The sequence below is a fragment of the Podarcis tiliguerta genome (genome assembly GCF_965153285.1).
Source record: "Podarcis tiliguerta genome assembly, chromosome: 12".
Lineage (NCBI taxonomy): Eukaryota > Metazoa > Chordata > Lepidosauria > Squamata > Lacertidae > Podarcis > Podarcis tiliguerta.
In genome coordinates this window covers 50,542,916-50,558,551 of record NC_139545.1, presented here as the reverse complement: position 1 = coordinate 50,558,551, position 15,636 = coordinate 50,542,916, and the positions used below count along the sequence as shown (strand labels likewise).

Here is a 15,636-nt window from a genome sequence, read left to right as displayed (position 1 = left end):
GGGTGCATCTGGAGGAACGTCCTTGCAACAGAGAAGAAGGACGTTGGGGAAGGGCACCAGCCAGAGCACCTCCCTTCTATCCCAAAGAAGCAGCGCGTGCGCAGTCCACGCCCTCGCAGGGAGGGGGAGAGGAACCGATGGAGCTCGGAGGTGCCAGGGCTCAGTCAGCTACCAGAGCCCTGACGCCGGGAGCAGTCAAGACGAAGCCTCCTAGAGGGAACAGGAAGTGCTACATCTGCGACAGTGCTCAACACATGGCGAAAGAGTGTCCCCAGAGGCTCCACAAGCACACTGCAGCATCAGCAACAGTGACAGAAGCAACGCAGCAGGGAAACGACAGAGTCTGGCTGGAGGAAGAGGTACTGGGGTCCAGCCAGACAAATCAATGAAACAATCCCCAGGGATTTTGCAGCCCACAGACCCCCTCCCACCCAAACCAGTGGTGCAGCTTACAGCGTCTCTCCAACTGCCCAACGGAAGCACTCTGGAAGTGCCGATCACCATTGACTCCGGCAGCAACGCCGACTTTATAGGACTGGATTTTATTCAGCAGCACAATATACCACTGCTGCCAGCCACACTGCCCCTGAAGGTTGTCACAGTGGATGGCAGGGACTTGCTAGGGGGGCAAGTGGTGCAACAAACGCAACCAATGGTGATGCGGATTGGAAATCACCAAGAGGTCATCAGCTTCAACGTCACCAAACTGTCAGGCACGCCGGTAGTCTTGGGCATGAGTTGGCTGCACAGGCACAGTCCAGCATTGGCGTGGTACCAACGCCAATTGACCTTCGGTTCCTCCTATTGCGCGGAACATTGCATTCTTCGTAGCCAAGAAGAAGGAGGGGAAGACACGCAGCTACAATTGAGCACGCTGCAAGCAGTGCCACGCAAGTACGCAGCGTTTTTGGAGGTTTTCTGCGAGAAGGAAGCAGACAAGCTGCCTCCCCACAGGCCCTATGACTGCCAGATTGACCTCCTGCCAGGGGCGACGCTGCCAGCCGGGAAACTGTATTCCATGTCTGAAGACGAGCTGCAGGAGCTCAAGGAGTTCATAGACCTCAACTTAAAGCGCGGTTTCATCCGGGAGTCGAAAGCAGCGGGGGGCAGTCCTGTATTCTTTGTGAAGAAAAAGGACACGCCCCAAAAAAGACTTGTAGTGGATTTCAGGCTCTTAAATTCAAAGACCAAGCCCACAGCCTTTCCAATGCCCAAAATAGATGACCTGCTTGCAACGGTGAGGAAAGGACGCGTTTTTACAAAGTTGGATCTGAGAGGGGCGTACAACCTGATCCGCATACGGGAGGGGGACGAGTGGAAGACTGCCATGTTCACGCCCCTGGGCACATATGAATATAGAGTTATGCCCTTCGGTTTACAAAATGGCGCCCACTGTTTTCAAGCGTTCATGCATCACGTCCTGGCGGGTCTTCTCTACAAGAAATGCGTCTGCTTCTTGGACGACATCCTGATATTCTCAGAATCTGAGGAGACCCACGAGGGGGACGTCAAGGAGGTTCTGCAGCGACTGCAGGAGCATCGGCTGTACGCAAAGCTGGAGAAGTGCCAGTTCGACAGGAAGGAGGTGGATTTCCTGGGCTACAAGCTGTCGGACAAGGGGCTCGCCATGGACAGCGCCAAGGTTCGCGCGGTGTTGGATTGGAAGAGCCCGCGCAATCGGAAGGAGGTCCAGCGGTTTGTGGGGTTCGCCAACTTTTACCGCAAATTCATCAAGGGGTTCGCGATGCAGACAGCGGCCATTACCGACACGCTCAGCTCCAAGAAGAAGAAGTTCATCTGGACGGAGCAAGCGGAGCAGTCCTTCCAGAACCTCAAGCGTCTCTTCTCGTCCGAAGGGCAGCTACTGCATGTGAATCCCAGCAAACCGCTGAGGGTTGAGACGGACGCCTCAGACAGAGCCGTGGGCGCCGTACTGTTGCAGGAGGACCCGCATGGGGACTGGAGACCGTGTGCCTTCTACTCTAGGAAGCTCAGCAAGTCAGAGCAGAACTACACCATCTGGGACAGGGAGTTGCTGGCCATTCATGCAGCATTCAAGGCGTGGCGGCACTTCCTCATCGGGGCCAAACACACTGTGCAGGTTCGCACGGATCATAAGAACTTGGAGTACTGGCGCACGGCAAGGTTCCTGAACCAGCGGCACATCAGATGGGCGGAGTTCTTTGCGGATTTCGACTTCAGGATAGAATACATCCCAGGCGACAACAACATCATGGCAGATGCACTGTCCAGAAAGCCGCAATACCTCGAAGAAGCGGCGCCAGCAGCGGCCAAGCACATTTTCGCCCAGAAAGCGTGGGCGTGCGCTTCCGCAACCGTGGACCTGGAAGCGGTCCGTCGAGCACTGCAGGAGGACTCCTTCGCTCTAGCCAAGATGGAGGAGGTGCGCAAGGGCACGGTGAAAAACGACGAGTTCCAAATAAGGGACGGATTGCTCATCCGCAGAGGAGCACTCTATGTACCGGGAGATGAGCTCCGCGCGAAAGTACTGCAGCAGTTGCACGACGCGCCAACCGCCGGGCACTTCGGCAAGGAGAAGACGGCGGAACTCGTTGCCAGAGATTTCTGGTGGCCCAAGATGAGGGGGGAAGTCGCGGAGTACGTCTCGAGGTGCGACACTTGCCAAAGGGCCAAGTCAGTGCACAAACCTCCGGCAGGACTGCTCGAACCGCTGCAGACCCCGAGCGAACCGTGGGAGAGGGTGGCACTGGACTTTGTCACGGATTTACCCAGCTCGAGGGGTAAAACGGCAGTGCTAGTGGTGGTGGACATGTTCACTAAAATGGCCCACTTCATTCCGTGCGCGAAGGTGGCCACGGCAGAACAGACCGCCAAACTGTTCATAGACCACGTCTTCAGGGTGCACGGACTGCCACGGTCTATCTTGTCCGACAGGGGGCGCCAGTTCATTTCGAGCTTCTGGCAGAAGCTGATGGGTTTCCTGAACGTCAAGATCAACCTAGCGTCGGCGAGACACCCGCAGACCAACGGACAAGCGGAGCGCGTCAACGCCATCATGCAGCAGTACCTGAGATGCTATGCAAATCAACAGCCGACGACATGGGTGGACTACCTGCCACTCGCTGAGTTCGCTTACAACAACACGAAGCACGTGTCCACAGGGGTGACGCCGTTCTTCGCCAACAACGGGAGGCATCCCAGAACCTTCCCGGGATTAGAGAAACTGGGGGAGGGGGAGCCACAGGCAGCGGAAGTCTTGGCGGCGGAATTGCAGGAAGTCCACGATCAGCTTAGGAGGCAATTAGAGCTTGCAAAGCACGCATACAAACTGCAGGCTGACAAGCACAGGAGGGTTGGTGAAGACATACAGGTGGGAGACTGGGTGTGGTTAGCGGCCCACGCAGTGCCGACCAGATCTTTAGCTAAGAAGAAACTCGGACATAAGCAACTAGGACCTTACCGAGTTGAAGCACAGATCAATCCGGTGGCCTTCCGGTTGACACTTCCGGAAGGATCCAGAATGCACCCAGTATTCCATAGGTCGGTGCTCACGCCCTACAAAGCACCTCACCGATTTCAGGCGCAGGGCACGGCACCAGACCCGTATAGGGAGGCCCCCCCAAGGAGGGAGTCGCCAAGAAGAGAACCCATCAACCAGGTCACAGAGATTTTGGACTCGAGATGGGGGGAGGAGGGAGTAGAATATTTTCTCGCAAGGGAAGGTACCCCGGCCAGCGCCAACAGTTGGGTGCCGGACTATGCCCTGGACGAGCCTCTCCTCAAAGAGGAGTTTCATGCCTTGTTCCCACACAGGCCCATGCCAGCCGAGTATTTCGACGACTGGCTTTTCACACCCACGCTTTCTACCAGCACGTTCCAGGGATTCACATCGGACGAAGAACCAGCATTAGAAACACGTTCACCGGAGGGCTCGCCCTCGGGGTTTGCCTCAGACCGCTCGTTTTGGTGGGACAATCGAGGAGAGGAGAGGTGGCTGAGGGGCCCTTGGCAGGGAACGGACCCAGAGGGGAACGAGGGTGAGAGGGACATGGACGTGATGGGGGAGGACGTTGGGTCCGAGCATGGCGGCACGGAGATGGAAGCAGAGGAGAACGAGGTCGGCGAAGACATGGAGGACGAGCCGGATTTCTCTAACTGGATGCACGCCACGGGGGACGAACTGTATCCACCATTCACCCCCACAACGACGGAGCACCCAGCACCCCCGCCGGAGGAAGGGGAGGGGGGAAGGGGGGGCTTCGAGGGGGGGATGGATGTCAGGGGTTCAGGAGCAGAGTCACAGGAGAGGGAAGAAACGGAGAGCGAGGGGGAGGAGTCGGAAGGAAATGTCAGCGGCGACAGTAGTCCGAGGTCTCTGAGTCTCTCCAGTGACTCGGAGGATTCACAGAAAGGGGCCCCCATGGTCAGGGCAAGGGGGACACCTCGGGAAGAAGGGGCCAGAGGGGACTCAGAGAGTAACAGCTGGAAATCCGGACCAGCTTCCCCCCCAGAGTGCAGTAGGGGGGAGGAGTCCAAGGCATCGGGATCAGGGAGCGCGCAGGCAGAGGGAGAGCGTGAAGCAGGAGTGGCCACACCCTCGTCAGGGAGCGAGGAAACGGTCATCAGGAAAGTTAAACGCGCGCGCGCGCCAAGTTCAAATGTACAGGAGGGCGGCAAGGTGGGCAGCCCGGGTAGGGAGCCAGGTCCTAAAGCCCGCCGAAGAGAGGGGGAGGAGTCAGAGGGGTCCAGCTCTGCGTCAGAAGAGTCCAGGAGGGAAGAGACCCCGGGGGGTAGTAAGACCCAGAGGAAGAGAGAGAGAAGGAGGAGGTGGAGTAAGATTAGAGTTTTAAGCTGGTGCACAGGGGGCGGAGATCCAGATAGAGCTTCGCCGGTCTAAAGCTCAGACGTAGAGCTGGGACGCTGAGATTTGTAAATGGAGACGATTCTTCAATAAAGACTTTGATACTGTACTACCGGCTAGCGTTGGTCCTTGGTGAGCTGGGACCCGGAGCCAGCTCTGACAGCATATAATATGATTTTTTAATTTATAATTTATTTGAGATTTTAGGGTAAGGTGATCAACAGAGCAGTAGCTGCCCAGTTACAGATGAACCTAGATGAAGCAGATTATCTAGACCCATTTCATTGTGGCTTCAGTCCTGGGCACAGTACTGAAACAGTCTTGGTTACTCTGATGAGGGAAGAGCAGGAGTGCTCTTCATCTCTTGGCCACATTGACCAGGGTAGCCTGACACAGCTCTGGGGGGGTATTATAGTAGTTCTTCTCCTACCTACAGGGGTGCTACCAGAGAATAAAATTCAGGGACTTTTGTCTGGCCCCATGATATCTCTATTATGGAGAACCACTAGGTTCTATCTTGTCCTCTGTGTGCTTAACATCACTCTCAAGCCACTGGGAGGAGTCATCCAGGGATTTGGGGCACAAAGTTACCAATATGAGGATGACATTTATTGGGGTGGATCTAAGGAAATTCATTTCTGATCTACTCTCAAACTAATTATTCTGCTTGTACTAGTTACATAGAAGGCCACCAGCAGAATGTTCCAGGGATAGGAAGAAAAGAGGAAACAATTTGCTGTTTTTTCCTGCAAAGATGCTAAATGTTAAAAAGACTGGTTTCCTACTGATTCTCAGAACACTGATAATTTCTGTATTTGATTTCTCTTTATTTCAGTGTTGGTCAAGTTCTTCCCATGTTGCACAGTGAATACTGATAAATTTCCAGGCAACACTTGGTGGAGGTTTAGAAAAACCTGCTACAGAATTGTAAAACATAGTTGGTTTGAATCTTTTATCATATTTATGATATTACTGAGCAGTGGTGTTCTGGTAAGCTTACTATGATATCCCCAAAATTATTATTAATTTTTTGGCCTTGTGTTCAGCTCTGAATTTTCTTTTTTCCTATAGCTGCTGAAATCTGTTTAATAGGATGATAGGTGATTTAAAAAAAAAAATGTATTCCTTGATATTATATAATCATACCTAGTGTATTCCATTTTATTGGTGCATGAGTAATAGTAGCACCTTAGAGACCAACTAAGTTTGTTATTGGTATGAGCTTTCGTGTGCCTGCACACTTCTTCAGATACTACTCTTCTAAGGTGCTACTGGAAGGAAATTTTTTTATTTCAAGATAAACATCTATTGGTAAACAACCCCATAATTGTGGATCATAGTATGCTCAATTTTGTAGCTTGAAATGGCCATATAAGAGATCGTGGCATTCTTCAATTGTGTGCATGGCGCATGATACAATGTTCCTTTTATATAACAATCTAATGCATACTAACCCCTTAACCTATATTTCCCCCAGTTATTCAATCTTTGATACATACTCCCAGCAATTATGCAATGAACATGCCTTCTATATATTGCCTATTAGGGCTATGGGGCTTTCCAGTTCATGACTAGGGTTTTTCCTCTTGCATGCTTTTTATGTGTAATCAGTTGGCTTCAAAGCAATGGAGAGCTATAGCTAGAATCTTACATCCAGTATAGGCATAATTATTAAAGACCCCTAGGCCAATGCTATGGTCCTAAGAACCATCTTTGATGTCAAAATGCTACACTTTGACAAATATTCTAGGCCCACGATTTCTACATTGTCATTTAATTTTACTACATACTTGGCAAAAAATGTTGTTGAATCTTGAACATGGGAGCAGGGTTCACACAGTGAATCTCAGAGATCAATGTTGTAGTACTTCTTAAACTGTAATCAGCTGGAAGAAGTCCTTCCCCAATTAATGCTAAGTGAGTGGGCTCCACCCTTTTTCACATCTGATTTCTGAAATACTAGATCTTTGAAGACATCTACCTTGCTGAGAGAAAGACCATAAAAATCATACTGGAATATGCAGATATATTTTTCTTCTACATCTTTTTCCTGGAGATGCTTCTGAAATGGGTGGCTTATGGCTTCAGAAAATATTTCACCAATGCTTGGTGTTGGCTTGATTTCTTTATTGTATGTGTAAGTATCAGATTTAATCTTACCGTCCTGAATGTTGCTGTAATGTACAATTATGCGAAGTAGCTACCGTCTCAGAGATCCGTGTAGTAAATGGGCCAGCCTCACAATTAGGTAAAGTGAGCAAGCCACCCCGGGCAGCTGATTTTGGGATTTTGTGCCTCAGACAGCAAAATAATGTGGTTAGCCCTAGGAACACTATGTATCATATTTTTCGCTCTATAAGACACACCAGACCACAGTTTTTGGAGGAGAAAAACAAGAGGGGAAAAAATTCTGAATCTCAGAAGCCAGAACAGCAAGAGGGATTGCTGCGCAGTGAAAGCAACAATCCCTCTTGCTGTTCTGGCTTCTGGGATAGCTGCACAGCCTGCATTCGCACCATAAGACACACACACATTTCCCCTTACTTTTTAGGAGGGAAAAAGTGAGTCTTATAGAGCAAAAAATACGGTATTTTGACTTGCTTTGGGTGTGTGCACATGGTGTCCCACCTCAGGCAACATACTGCATTTTGATAGCCCTGAATTAAATCATTAATCAGTGTCACTGTCTCTGATCTTTGACATAGGGAAGACAATTGGTGGAGGAAAGGCAAAGGGTCAAGGGGAGGGGAATCTAATGCATTCTGGATTCCACAGCATATATACAGGAATATATATTTACTTGATAAACAAATCAGCATGGAAAGAATTCCCTGAAGACACAATGTTGGAAAACCATAACTCCACATCAAGAATGGCGCATGGGAAACCACTTAAACAAAATTGCATTAATTTGGAAATAATTTGTATAAATGAGTTAACAATTGGAAAATCAGTAAAAATAATTGGCATAAGAAAACCATAACTCCAAAGATATGTTTTACAAGTAAACAGCCCGTGTTTTTCCTTTCTTTTCCTTTTTTATCACAGGTTTCCTTTCCTGCAAAAACAGTTGGAACAAAGGGAAGAGATCTGTGTGATAGCCATGTCTCCACAAAATCTCTCAGAACTTTAAGAGCCCTGAGACCTCTTCGTGCATTGTCCAGATTTAAAGGGATAAAGGTACTAAATACAGTTTTTCTGTTACATGTCCCACAAAGCTAAGGCTGTGTTGAGCTGGTAGTAGGGATGGCAAAATCTATCCCATTCTGTTCCATTCTAATCCATCCAATCCCAGTCAATGTGGGTATCTTGAACTACGTTATACCCTGCTCCTATGTTGATTTTTAAAAAGGAAATTTATTTTAGATAATTCCAGGGAAATCCTAAACAACCCAAACATAAAAAGAGTCACAAAATGCACACATAACAAAACAAAACAAGTAGTATTTAGGACTCTGTTTTTCCTGTTTTAACACTATAAAGCTGCTTGGACATGAAGTCATTTCCTGCATCATTTCAAAAAGTGTTTTGAAGCTTCTCCAAGCACACACAATTGGTAAAACAATTGACAGGCATCTTGCCTGGTACCCCCTACTTTAAAGGCGGTCTTCTCATTATGATTTTATGAATGGAAAACTGAGTTAGTGACTTGCTCAAGACTACCTTTTGACCTGGGATTTGGACCCACTTCCCCATAGCAAATTCTAGCACCATATTCACTCCATTGGTGGTGCTCATTTGTAAATCAGGAAAAAGATCCATACTTAATCGTGTAATTGCCACATGATTATCAGATTGCTCGGTTATGTGCTATCATTGCTTAGAGCCATTGGTAGACTGATTCTGTTCATTGAATAACTGATTGTGTGTTTCATTTTCTCATTTAAGGTTGTAGTGAATGCACTCGCAGGAGCTATCCCTTCGATCGGGAATGTGCTGCTTGTCTGTATTGTTCTCTGGCTCCCATTTAACATCCTAGGAGTACAACTGTTTGGAGGAAAATTTTGGAAATGCAGTGATGCGTCTTTAAAAAATAAAAATGTCTGTGAAAGTCAGAATTCCAAATGGAGTAATACGAATGTCAACTTTGATCATGTTGGGAAGGGGTATCTGGCTCTCCTCCAGGTGGTATGTTAAATCACACATGGTTTCTTTGGCAAGAGAACAACCTTGGCAAGCCACATATGTGCAGCCAAAGAATAACAGCTTATTGAAATTAGAGGTGATAGAAAATTACTAAAGAATTCAGAATTTGCTTTTGAAATTCAGTTTTGAAGGATTTTTTTTTTTTTTAAAAAAGAAAAAATACACAGGAGAGCAACCTTAAATATTAAGAAATATTACTGATTGCTATTAAACTGCACATTGAGATTGTCAGTTTGAAGCTAATCCATGATCTGAAGCTAAAACTAGCTCCATGATCCAGGGCTTCACAATGCCTGTGTTCTAAAATGCTACAGAGGATGTACTATTATATTTCTGAAGTATATCTCTCTCCAATAGAAGACCTGTACAAACATGGAGTGTAGAGAACGCTCAAGGGGAGGGATGGTAGTGTGAGCATGCTAGCTCCAGCACTATTCCAGTGTTGTTCCTTGATTTGTGAATGGTGACTGTGCAAAGAGGGAAGGCTCCTGTATCTGGAGGCACTCAATGTATTTTGGAACCCTCATTTTTCAATGTTCCAAAATGTGCATTTTGAAGGGGATGTTTCCTCTGGTCTGGTTTTTTAGAGACAACTATTATATTGGCGTGGGACGCAGGTGGCACTGTGGGTTAAACCACAGAGCCTAGGACTTGCCAATCAGAAGGTCGGCGGTTCAAATCCCCGCGACGGGTTGAGCTCCCATTGCTCGGTCCCTGCTCCTGCCAACCTAGCAGTTTGAAAGCACGTCAAAGTGCAAGTACATAAATAGGTACCGCTCAGGCGGGAAGGTAAACGGCGTTTCCGTGTGCTGCTCTGGTTTGCTAGAAGCGGCTTAGTCATGCTGGCCACATGACCCGGAAGCTGTACGCCGGCTCCCTCGGCCAATAAAGCGAGATGAGTGCCGCAACCCCAGAGTCGGTCACGACTGGACCTAATGGTCAGGGGTCCCTTTACCTTTATTATATTGGCAATGGAAAGTCTGTTTCTGTGCCCCTGAACTGCATAAGATAACAAAATAATATATATATATATATATATATATATATATATATATATAGGCAGGCACCTTCTATGCCAACTTTTAAATGCCTGCTGAAAACTTTTTATTCTTCCAGGAATTGCCTATGTAGGCAATTAAGAGTACATCTCCCACAATGGTCTATTGATGTTTGTACAGTGTCTTTGTCCATGCATGAGTTAGGCATGTGGATAGACAAATATGGCTGCACCTGTTAAGTCTACTGCATCCCTTAGCATACTCCTCAGGAGAGGGTGGCAAACCAAATGGGTGTTGGACTGTCAGACAGACTAGGAAAAACAATTTACAGAATACTTCCGTAACTTGGTTTGTTTATATATGTATTTTGCCAGGCAACCTTTAAGGGCTGGATGGAGATTATGTATGCTGCAGTAGATGCACCTTCAAAAGTAAGCCATGAAAAGTTACAGCATTTGTCCTTTTTAGATGCTTTGTTGCATTTTTATTGACCGGTTACACTATTAAGTTGTTTCATTCTATGTACTTTTAGAATTGTTACAGCTTTCACCCCAAAGAATCTTGGGAACTGGAGTTTGGTGAGGTTGCTTACAGCTCCAAGATAGGGATGTGATGAAGGACATTTCTCCTTGCAGACCACATTTTAAACTGTTTTTCTCCCAGCGGGTGTTATTCCAGCCTGAATTAAAACACCTCATTTTTACACTCAAAAATGTTTACTTTTAGTTTGTGAAATTAAAATTATTCAGCCCTGAAAGAAACATCTCCCTGCATATCTCTCAGCAAGCTTCCTGAGTAGAAGGAAGCAGGCTCAGAACAGTAACTCCTGGAGAGATGTTGTAGACAGCTTTCTCTGACAGTGAGTAATTGCAAAATCACAACTATGAACTGGAAGTGCTTCATCCTATGATGATCATAGTCTTGTACTATCTAGAACAGTTTATCTGAAATTTTGCCAATACCCTTGCAGCAGAAAGGAAATATTAGTTTGCTGCTGTCACCATCAGTTCCTATGCCTGCAAATGGGTTCGGTGGTATAATTAATCAAATTTTCTATTACTTTTTTATTTTATTTCAAGCTGTCTCAGTTCCTCAAGTTCCTCCGTAAACATGCCTATGGGAGAGGACACTGGGGAGCAACTGCCAATAGCCATATTCAGTCACCCATTCCAGAAATCAGGGGTGCCAACTTGAATAAAATATTGGGAGGGGGGGTGTGCAAAGTAAGCCCTGCCCTGCATAATCAATCGCATGATGCGGTACATGGACACAGTGGCGTAGCGTGGGGGGTGCAGGGGGGGCCGGCCGCACCGGGCGCAACATGGGTGGGGGGCGCGCTCGCGCTCGCAGCTCTCTGCCCCTACCTGGCTCACTCACTCTCTCTCACTGAAGTGCTGGCTGTGGGAATCCGATCCGAGCCGCCGGGTCGCCGCCCACTGTGGAGGGTGGGGGGTGCCAGGCGTGCTAAAATCGAGTGCTAAAATCCACGGGTTAGGCGGCACAAATTACTTGCCTTGCCCCGGGTGCTGACAACCCGCGCTACGCCACTGCATGGACACCACTTGAATGGCAGTGTCCATCAACTGGGGCAGCAGCCCCCTCAATTCCCCTGGCTCTCTAATTCCCCAGGCTCATCACCCACTATTCTACCATGCACCCCAAAACATCCAAATAAATACATGTCAAGCTAAAGACCTATATTGCTTAAAAGACTTCCACAAAAATGACAGCCCCATATCAAATACCTAGGAAATACCTATCAGGAGTGAACATAGGCCATTAGTACCAAAATGTATGGGAAACCACCCTATTAGAAAAGTTAACCAACAAACTTAAACCAGCATAGGGGCAAGCAAAGGAGGACGCGTGCACCCCACTGTGGTACCCCTTTATCACATACATAGCACAACAAGACAATGACCTATGCCCCCCCCAACAGCATATGAATCAGTATGGTTAACCTGACCCAACAACCTACCCTCACACACATACATACAAACATGGCCCACTGCAATCAGCTGAATGCAACCAACCAAGCTCTGGCCTCTGGATGCCAACAAAAACAAATAACTATATAAATAAAGGACCTACCCATGAGACGCTGACACAAAACCCACGCACAAACACTATGCAGCAGAATGAAAAGATCATTATCTCCCCAACCCTCTCCCTCCTATCTTCCGTCCCCACAATGCCTAGTACAATAGTGTCTCATACTGAATGTAAATGAACTGTGAAAAAGAAGAAAGTGAAGATGCTTTATGTACATTTCCTTGCTTATTTGTTTTCTATCACAAAAAAATCTTCAATAAAAACTAATTTAAGAAACACAGAAACATCTCTCACATTACTTCCTGAATACCCAGAGCACCTGGGACGCGGGTGGCGCTGTGGGTAAAACCTCAGCGCCTAGGACTTGCCGATCGTCAGGTCGGCGGTTCGAATCCCTGTGGCGAGGTGCGCTCCCGTTGCTCGGTCCCAGCGCCTGCCAACCTAGCAGTTCGAAAGCACCCCCGGGTGCAAGTAGATAAATAGGGACCGCTTACTAGCGGGAAGGTAAACGGCGTTTCCGTGTGCTGCGCTGGCTCACCAGATGCAGCTTGTCACGCTGGCCATGTGACCCGGAAGTGTCTTCGGACAGCGCTGGCCCCCGGCCTCTTAAGTGAGATGGGCGCACAACCCTAGAGTCGGACACGACTGGCCCCTACGGGCAGGGGTACCTTTACCTTTTTACCCAAAGCACCTGGGAACCCAGCAGTCTCTGTAAATCTCTGGAGGTGACCTGTTCTAATTGGTCCTCCACCATTTTGGATATAGCTAGCTGTATGTCTAGTCATGATTACCTTATTTCAGTAACCAGAGTACCAGGGCACTAGTTCAGGTGTAGAACCATGAGTAGTTCAGCATGTGACCTTTTATACATTGCCTACTGTGTCTCACAAGGTGTATCTATTTACATAGCATCCATTTATGCTTTTAAACAAATCAAACAGGGCAATGAAATATTCATGATAAATTAAGAATTGACATAATTAAGTCACAAAAAAGGCGCTTCTTGTCTTTCTACTTTATTTCAGGAAAATGAACAGCCAAGTTTTGAAAATAATGTGTGGGCATATCTCTATTTTGTGGCTTTTATCATATTTGGATCGTTCTTCATGCTAAACCTCTTCATTGGAGTTGTTATTGACAATTTCAACCAACAAAGGAAAAAGATAAGTACTCACATGAGTTACAAAATATTTCACTCCCATAAAGATTGTATAATAGTTGGATAGAAATGGTGAAAGCTTTGTGTTCAGTACGGTGTTGTAATAGACTGCAGCTGATAATGTCTAAGGCATTGTTAGTCCAAGGCCAAAATCCTCAGTACCACTTGTCCTGTTCAGGAGATACCAGATTACATTACATGGGAACCAGAAAAGAATCATAGAATTGTAGAGTTGGAAGGGATCACGAGGGTCATATAGTCCAACCCCCTGCAATGCAGGAATCTTTTGCCCAACGTGGGGCTCAAACCCATGACTCTAAGATTAAGTGATTAAGAGTCTCATGCTTTGCTGACTGAGCTACCCCACAGGAGCTTGCCTGGCTGGGTCATAAGGAAATTCTTTATGAATTTCCTTATCTTTCCTCCAAGGTGCTCAAGATTGTGTACATGGTTCCGCCCCTCCCTATTTTATCCTGTGCGGTAGGTTAGTCTGAAAGATGGTGGATATCTCAAGGTCACCCAGTGAGCTTCATGATTGAGTAAGGAGTGACACTAAAAAATGGATTTCCTTTTGACTGATTAGCAGAAAGCAAGAAAAATAGCTTTAGGAAGGAGTATTCATAGATCCCGAAAAAGAGGGTAAGGGGTATCCATCTAGAACATTGAAACTTCTGGTTCTCTCACTGTTTTGCCACAATTGTGATGCCCTACAATCAGTGGCGTAGCGTGGGGGGTGCAGGGGTAGCCGGCTGCACCGGGTGCAACATCTGGGGGTTAGGGTTAGGGGGCGCAAATCCACGGGTTAGGGGGCGCAAATTACTTGCCTTGCCCCGGGTGCTGACAACCCACGCTATGCCACTGCCTACAATTCATGACATAGAAAACTTGTGGAACTGTTTTCATTTCATATAGACCTTATATTTTAGACAGTGGTGCTCATAGTTGGTGGTAGTGGTGGAAGCACCATGAACCACCACTGATTTTGAAGGATATCCAGTCATAGTCTTCACCTCCATAACTGTGACTACAGATGGTATTGTAGCAAATAGCTTTACCAGTTAAATTTCTCGTAGTGCTAGAAAGTACTTAGTTGGATTTGCATAAAAGCTTGATATCTTCAGACAGGAAGATGCATTTTGTATTTATTTCCTTATACCTAGGGGGAGAACTCATTTTTATGTCAGACGAACAGAAGAAATATTATAATGCATTAAAAAAACTTGGTAACAAGAAACCACTTAAGCCCGTTCCACGGCCGCAGGTAAGACAGCCACTAACAATAAGTGCATTTCCTTGTTTGCTTTTGGAATTAACTTGGAATTACCTTTCAAAATCTAGTATAACAAGTTATTTATTTTGCCTTTTGCTTTCATAGTGAGAATTCTTTACTTATTTCAATAGGTTTACTCTGTGTAAGACAAAAGAAATTAAGCAAAATTAGAAAAATTATAGTAGTGAAGAAAATGCATTTTTAAACAAAGGCTCATATAACAAGCATTATATCAGTGATTGCCGCCAGTTTTGTTTTGTTTAAAAATATGTTATGCAACCAGATAATTAATGCCACCATCAAAATATAAACAGGAAAATCACATCAATTTTATCATTACGTTTGTCTGCTTGGCAAGCAATCCCCAGATTCCCAGCTTTTATTATTTTTTGAGGAAGTTTCTAGGATTTTTAAAATCTGAGATATGAGGCACAATGTTCAGACACTATTCTTCTCAATTTTTATTAGCAATTTGACTGCTCCACCTTTTCAGTGTTTTGCTTCCTCACCCTCACCCCCTGAAAAAAGTGGGAGAGATGTACTTGTGGGATGTGGGTGTCAGCTTGTAGTTTTTCTGGTACTGGGGGCTGCTCTCTGTTGTTAGACAGTGTTTATGGAATCAATATTGTGTATGGGAAAGCAGTACTATGTGGACTTCACAGCCAGGACCAGCAGGACATAGCTGACTTCCCATGGTAAGCCTGAGGTCATCTGGGGTGGGGAGGAAGCAGCAGCAGTGATGGTACTCTTATTTTGTGTTATGTCATGTCCCCTGCCATGGCATGTTGTACAGTGGCGTAGCGTGGGTTGTCAGCACCCGGGGCAAGGCAAGTAATTTACACCCCCTAACCCGGGGCAAGGCAAGTAATTTGCGCCTCCCCCACTGCACTGTCCCTCCCCCAGATAGTCCCTCGCTCTCTCTCCGCACCGCACCGCACGCCTGGCACCCTCCCCTCCACAGTGGGCGGCGACCCGGCGGCTTGGATCGGATTCGCACAGCCAGCACTGCAGTGAGAGAGAGTGAGTGAGCCAGGTAGGGGCAGAGAGCTGCGAGTGCGAGCGCCCCCCCCCCAGATGTTGCGCCCGGTGCGGCCGGCCCCCCCTGCACCCCCCACGCTACGCCACTGATGTTGTGTTATGCCACATTCTTATGGCAACCATTTTGTGA

The 15,636-nt window shown here is 47.1% G+C and overlaps 1 protein-coding gene and 1 long non-coding RNA gene across 6 annotated transcripts in view; one reads left to right on the top strand and one right to left on the bottom strand.

Moving 5' to 3' along the window:
• Window positions 1-15,636, top strand: part of LOC310660805 (sodium channel protein type 5 subunit alpha-like) — a 52,770-nt gene that overhangs the window by 33,193 nt on the left and 3,941 nt on the right. The window contains exons 16-22 of one of the 2 annotated variants that reach the window (XM_083406055.1): window positions 5,679-5,833; window positions 6,807-6,980; window positions 7,892-8,023; window positions 8,732-8,971; window positions 10,362-10,418; window positions 13,065-13,206; window positions 14,359-14,459. In XM_083406055.1, coding sequence (XP_083262181.1) covers window positions 5,679-5,833; window positions 6,807-6,980; window positions 7,892-8,023; window positions 8,732-8,971; window positions 10,362-10,418; window positions 13,065-13,206; window positions 14,359-14,459 — 1,001 coding nt within the window. Of the gene's footprint in view, window positions 1-5,678; window positions 5,834-6,806; window positions 6,981-7,891; window positions 8,024-8,731; window positions 8,972-10,361; window positions 10,419-13,064; window positions 13,207-14,354; window positions 14,460-15,636 lie in introns of both variants that reach the window. The other variant, XM_083406054.1, reaches the window with a different exon arrangement.
• Window positions 7,854-15,636, bottom strand: part of LOC310661136 — a 41,718-nt gene continuing 33,935 nt past the window's right edge. For all 4 annotated transcript variants that reach the window (XR_014503762.1, XR_014503763.1, XR_014503764.1 and 1 more), the window contains exon 4: window positions 7,854-7,901. This is a non-coding gene — a long non-coding RNA (uncharacterized lncRNA). The remainder of the gene's footprint in view (window positions 7,902-15,636) is intronic.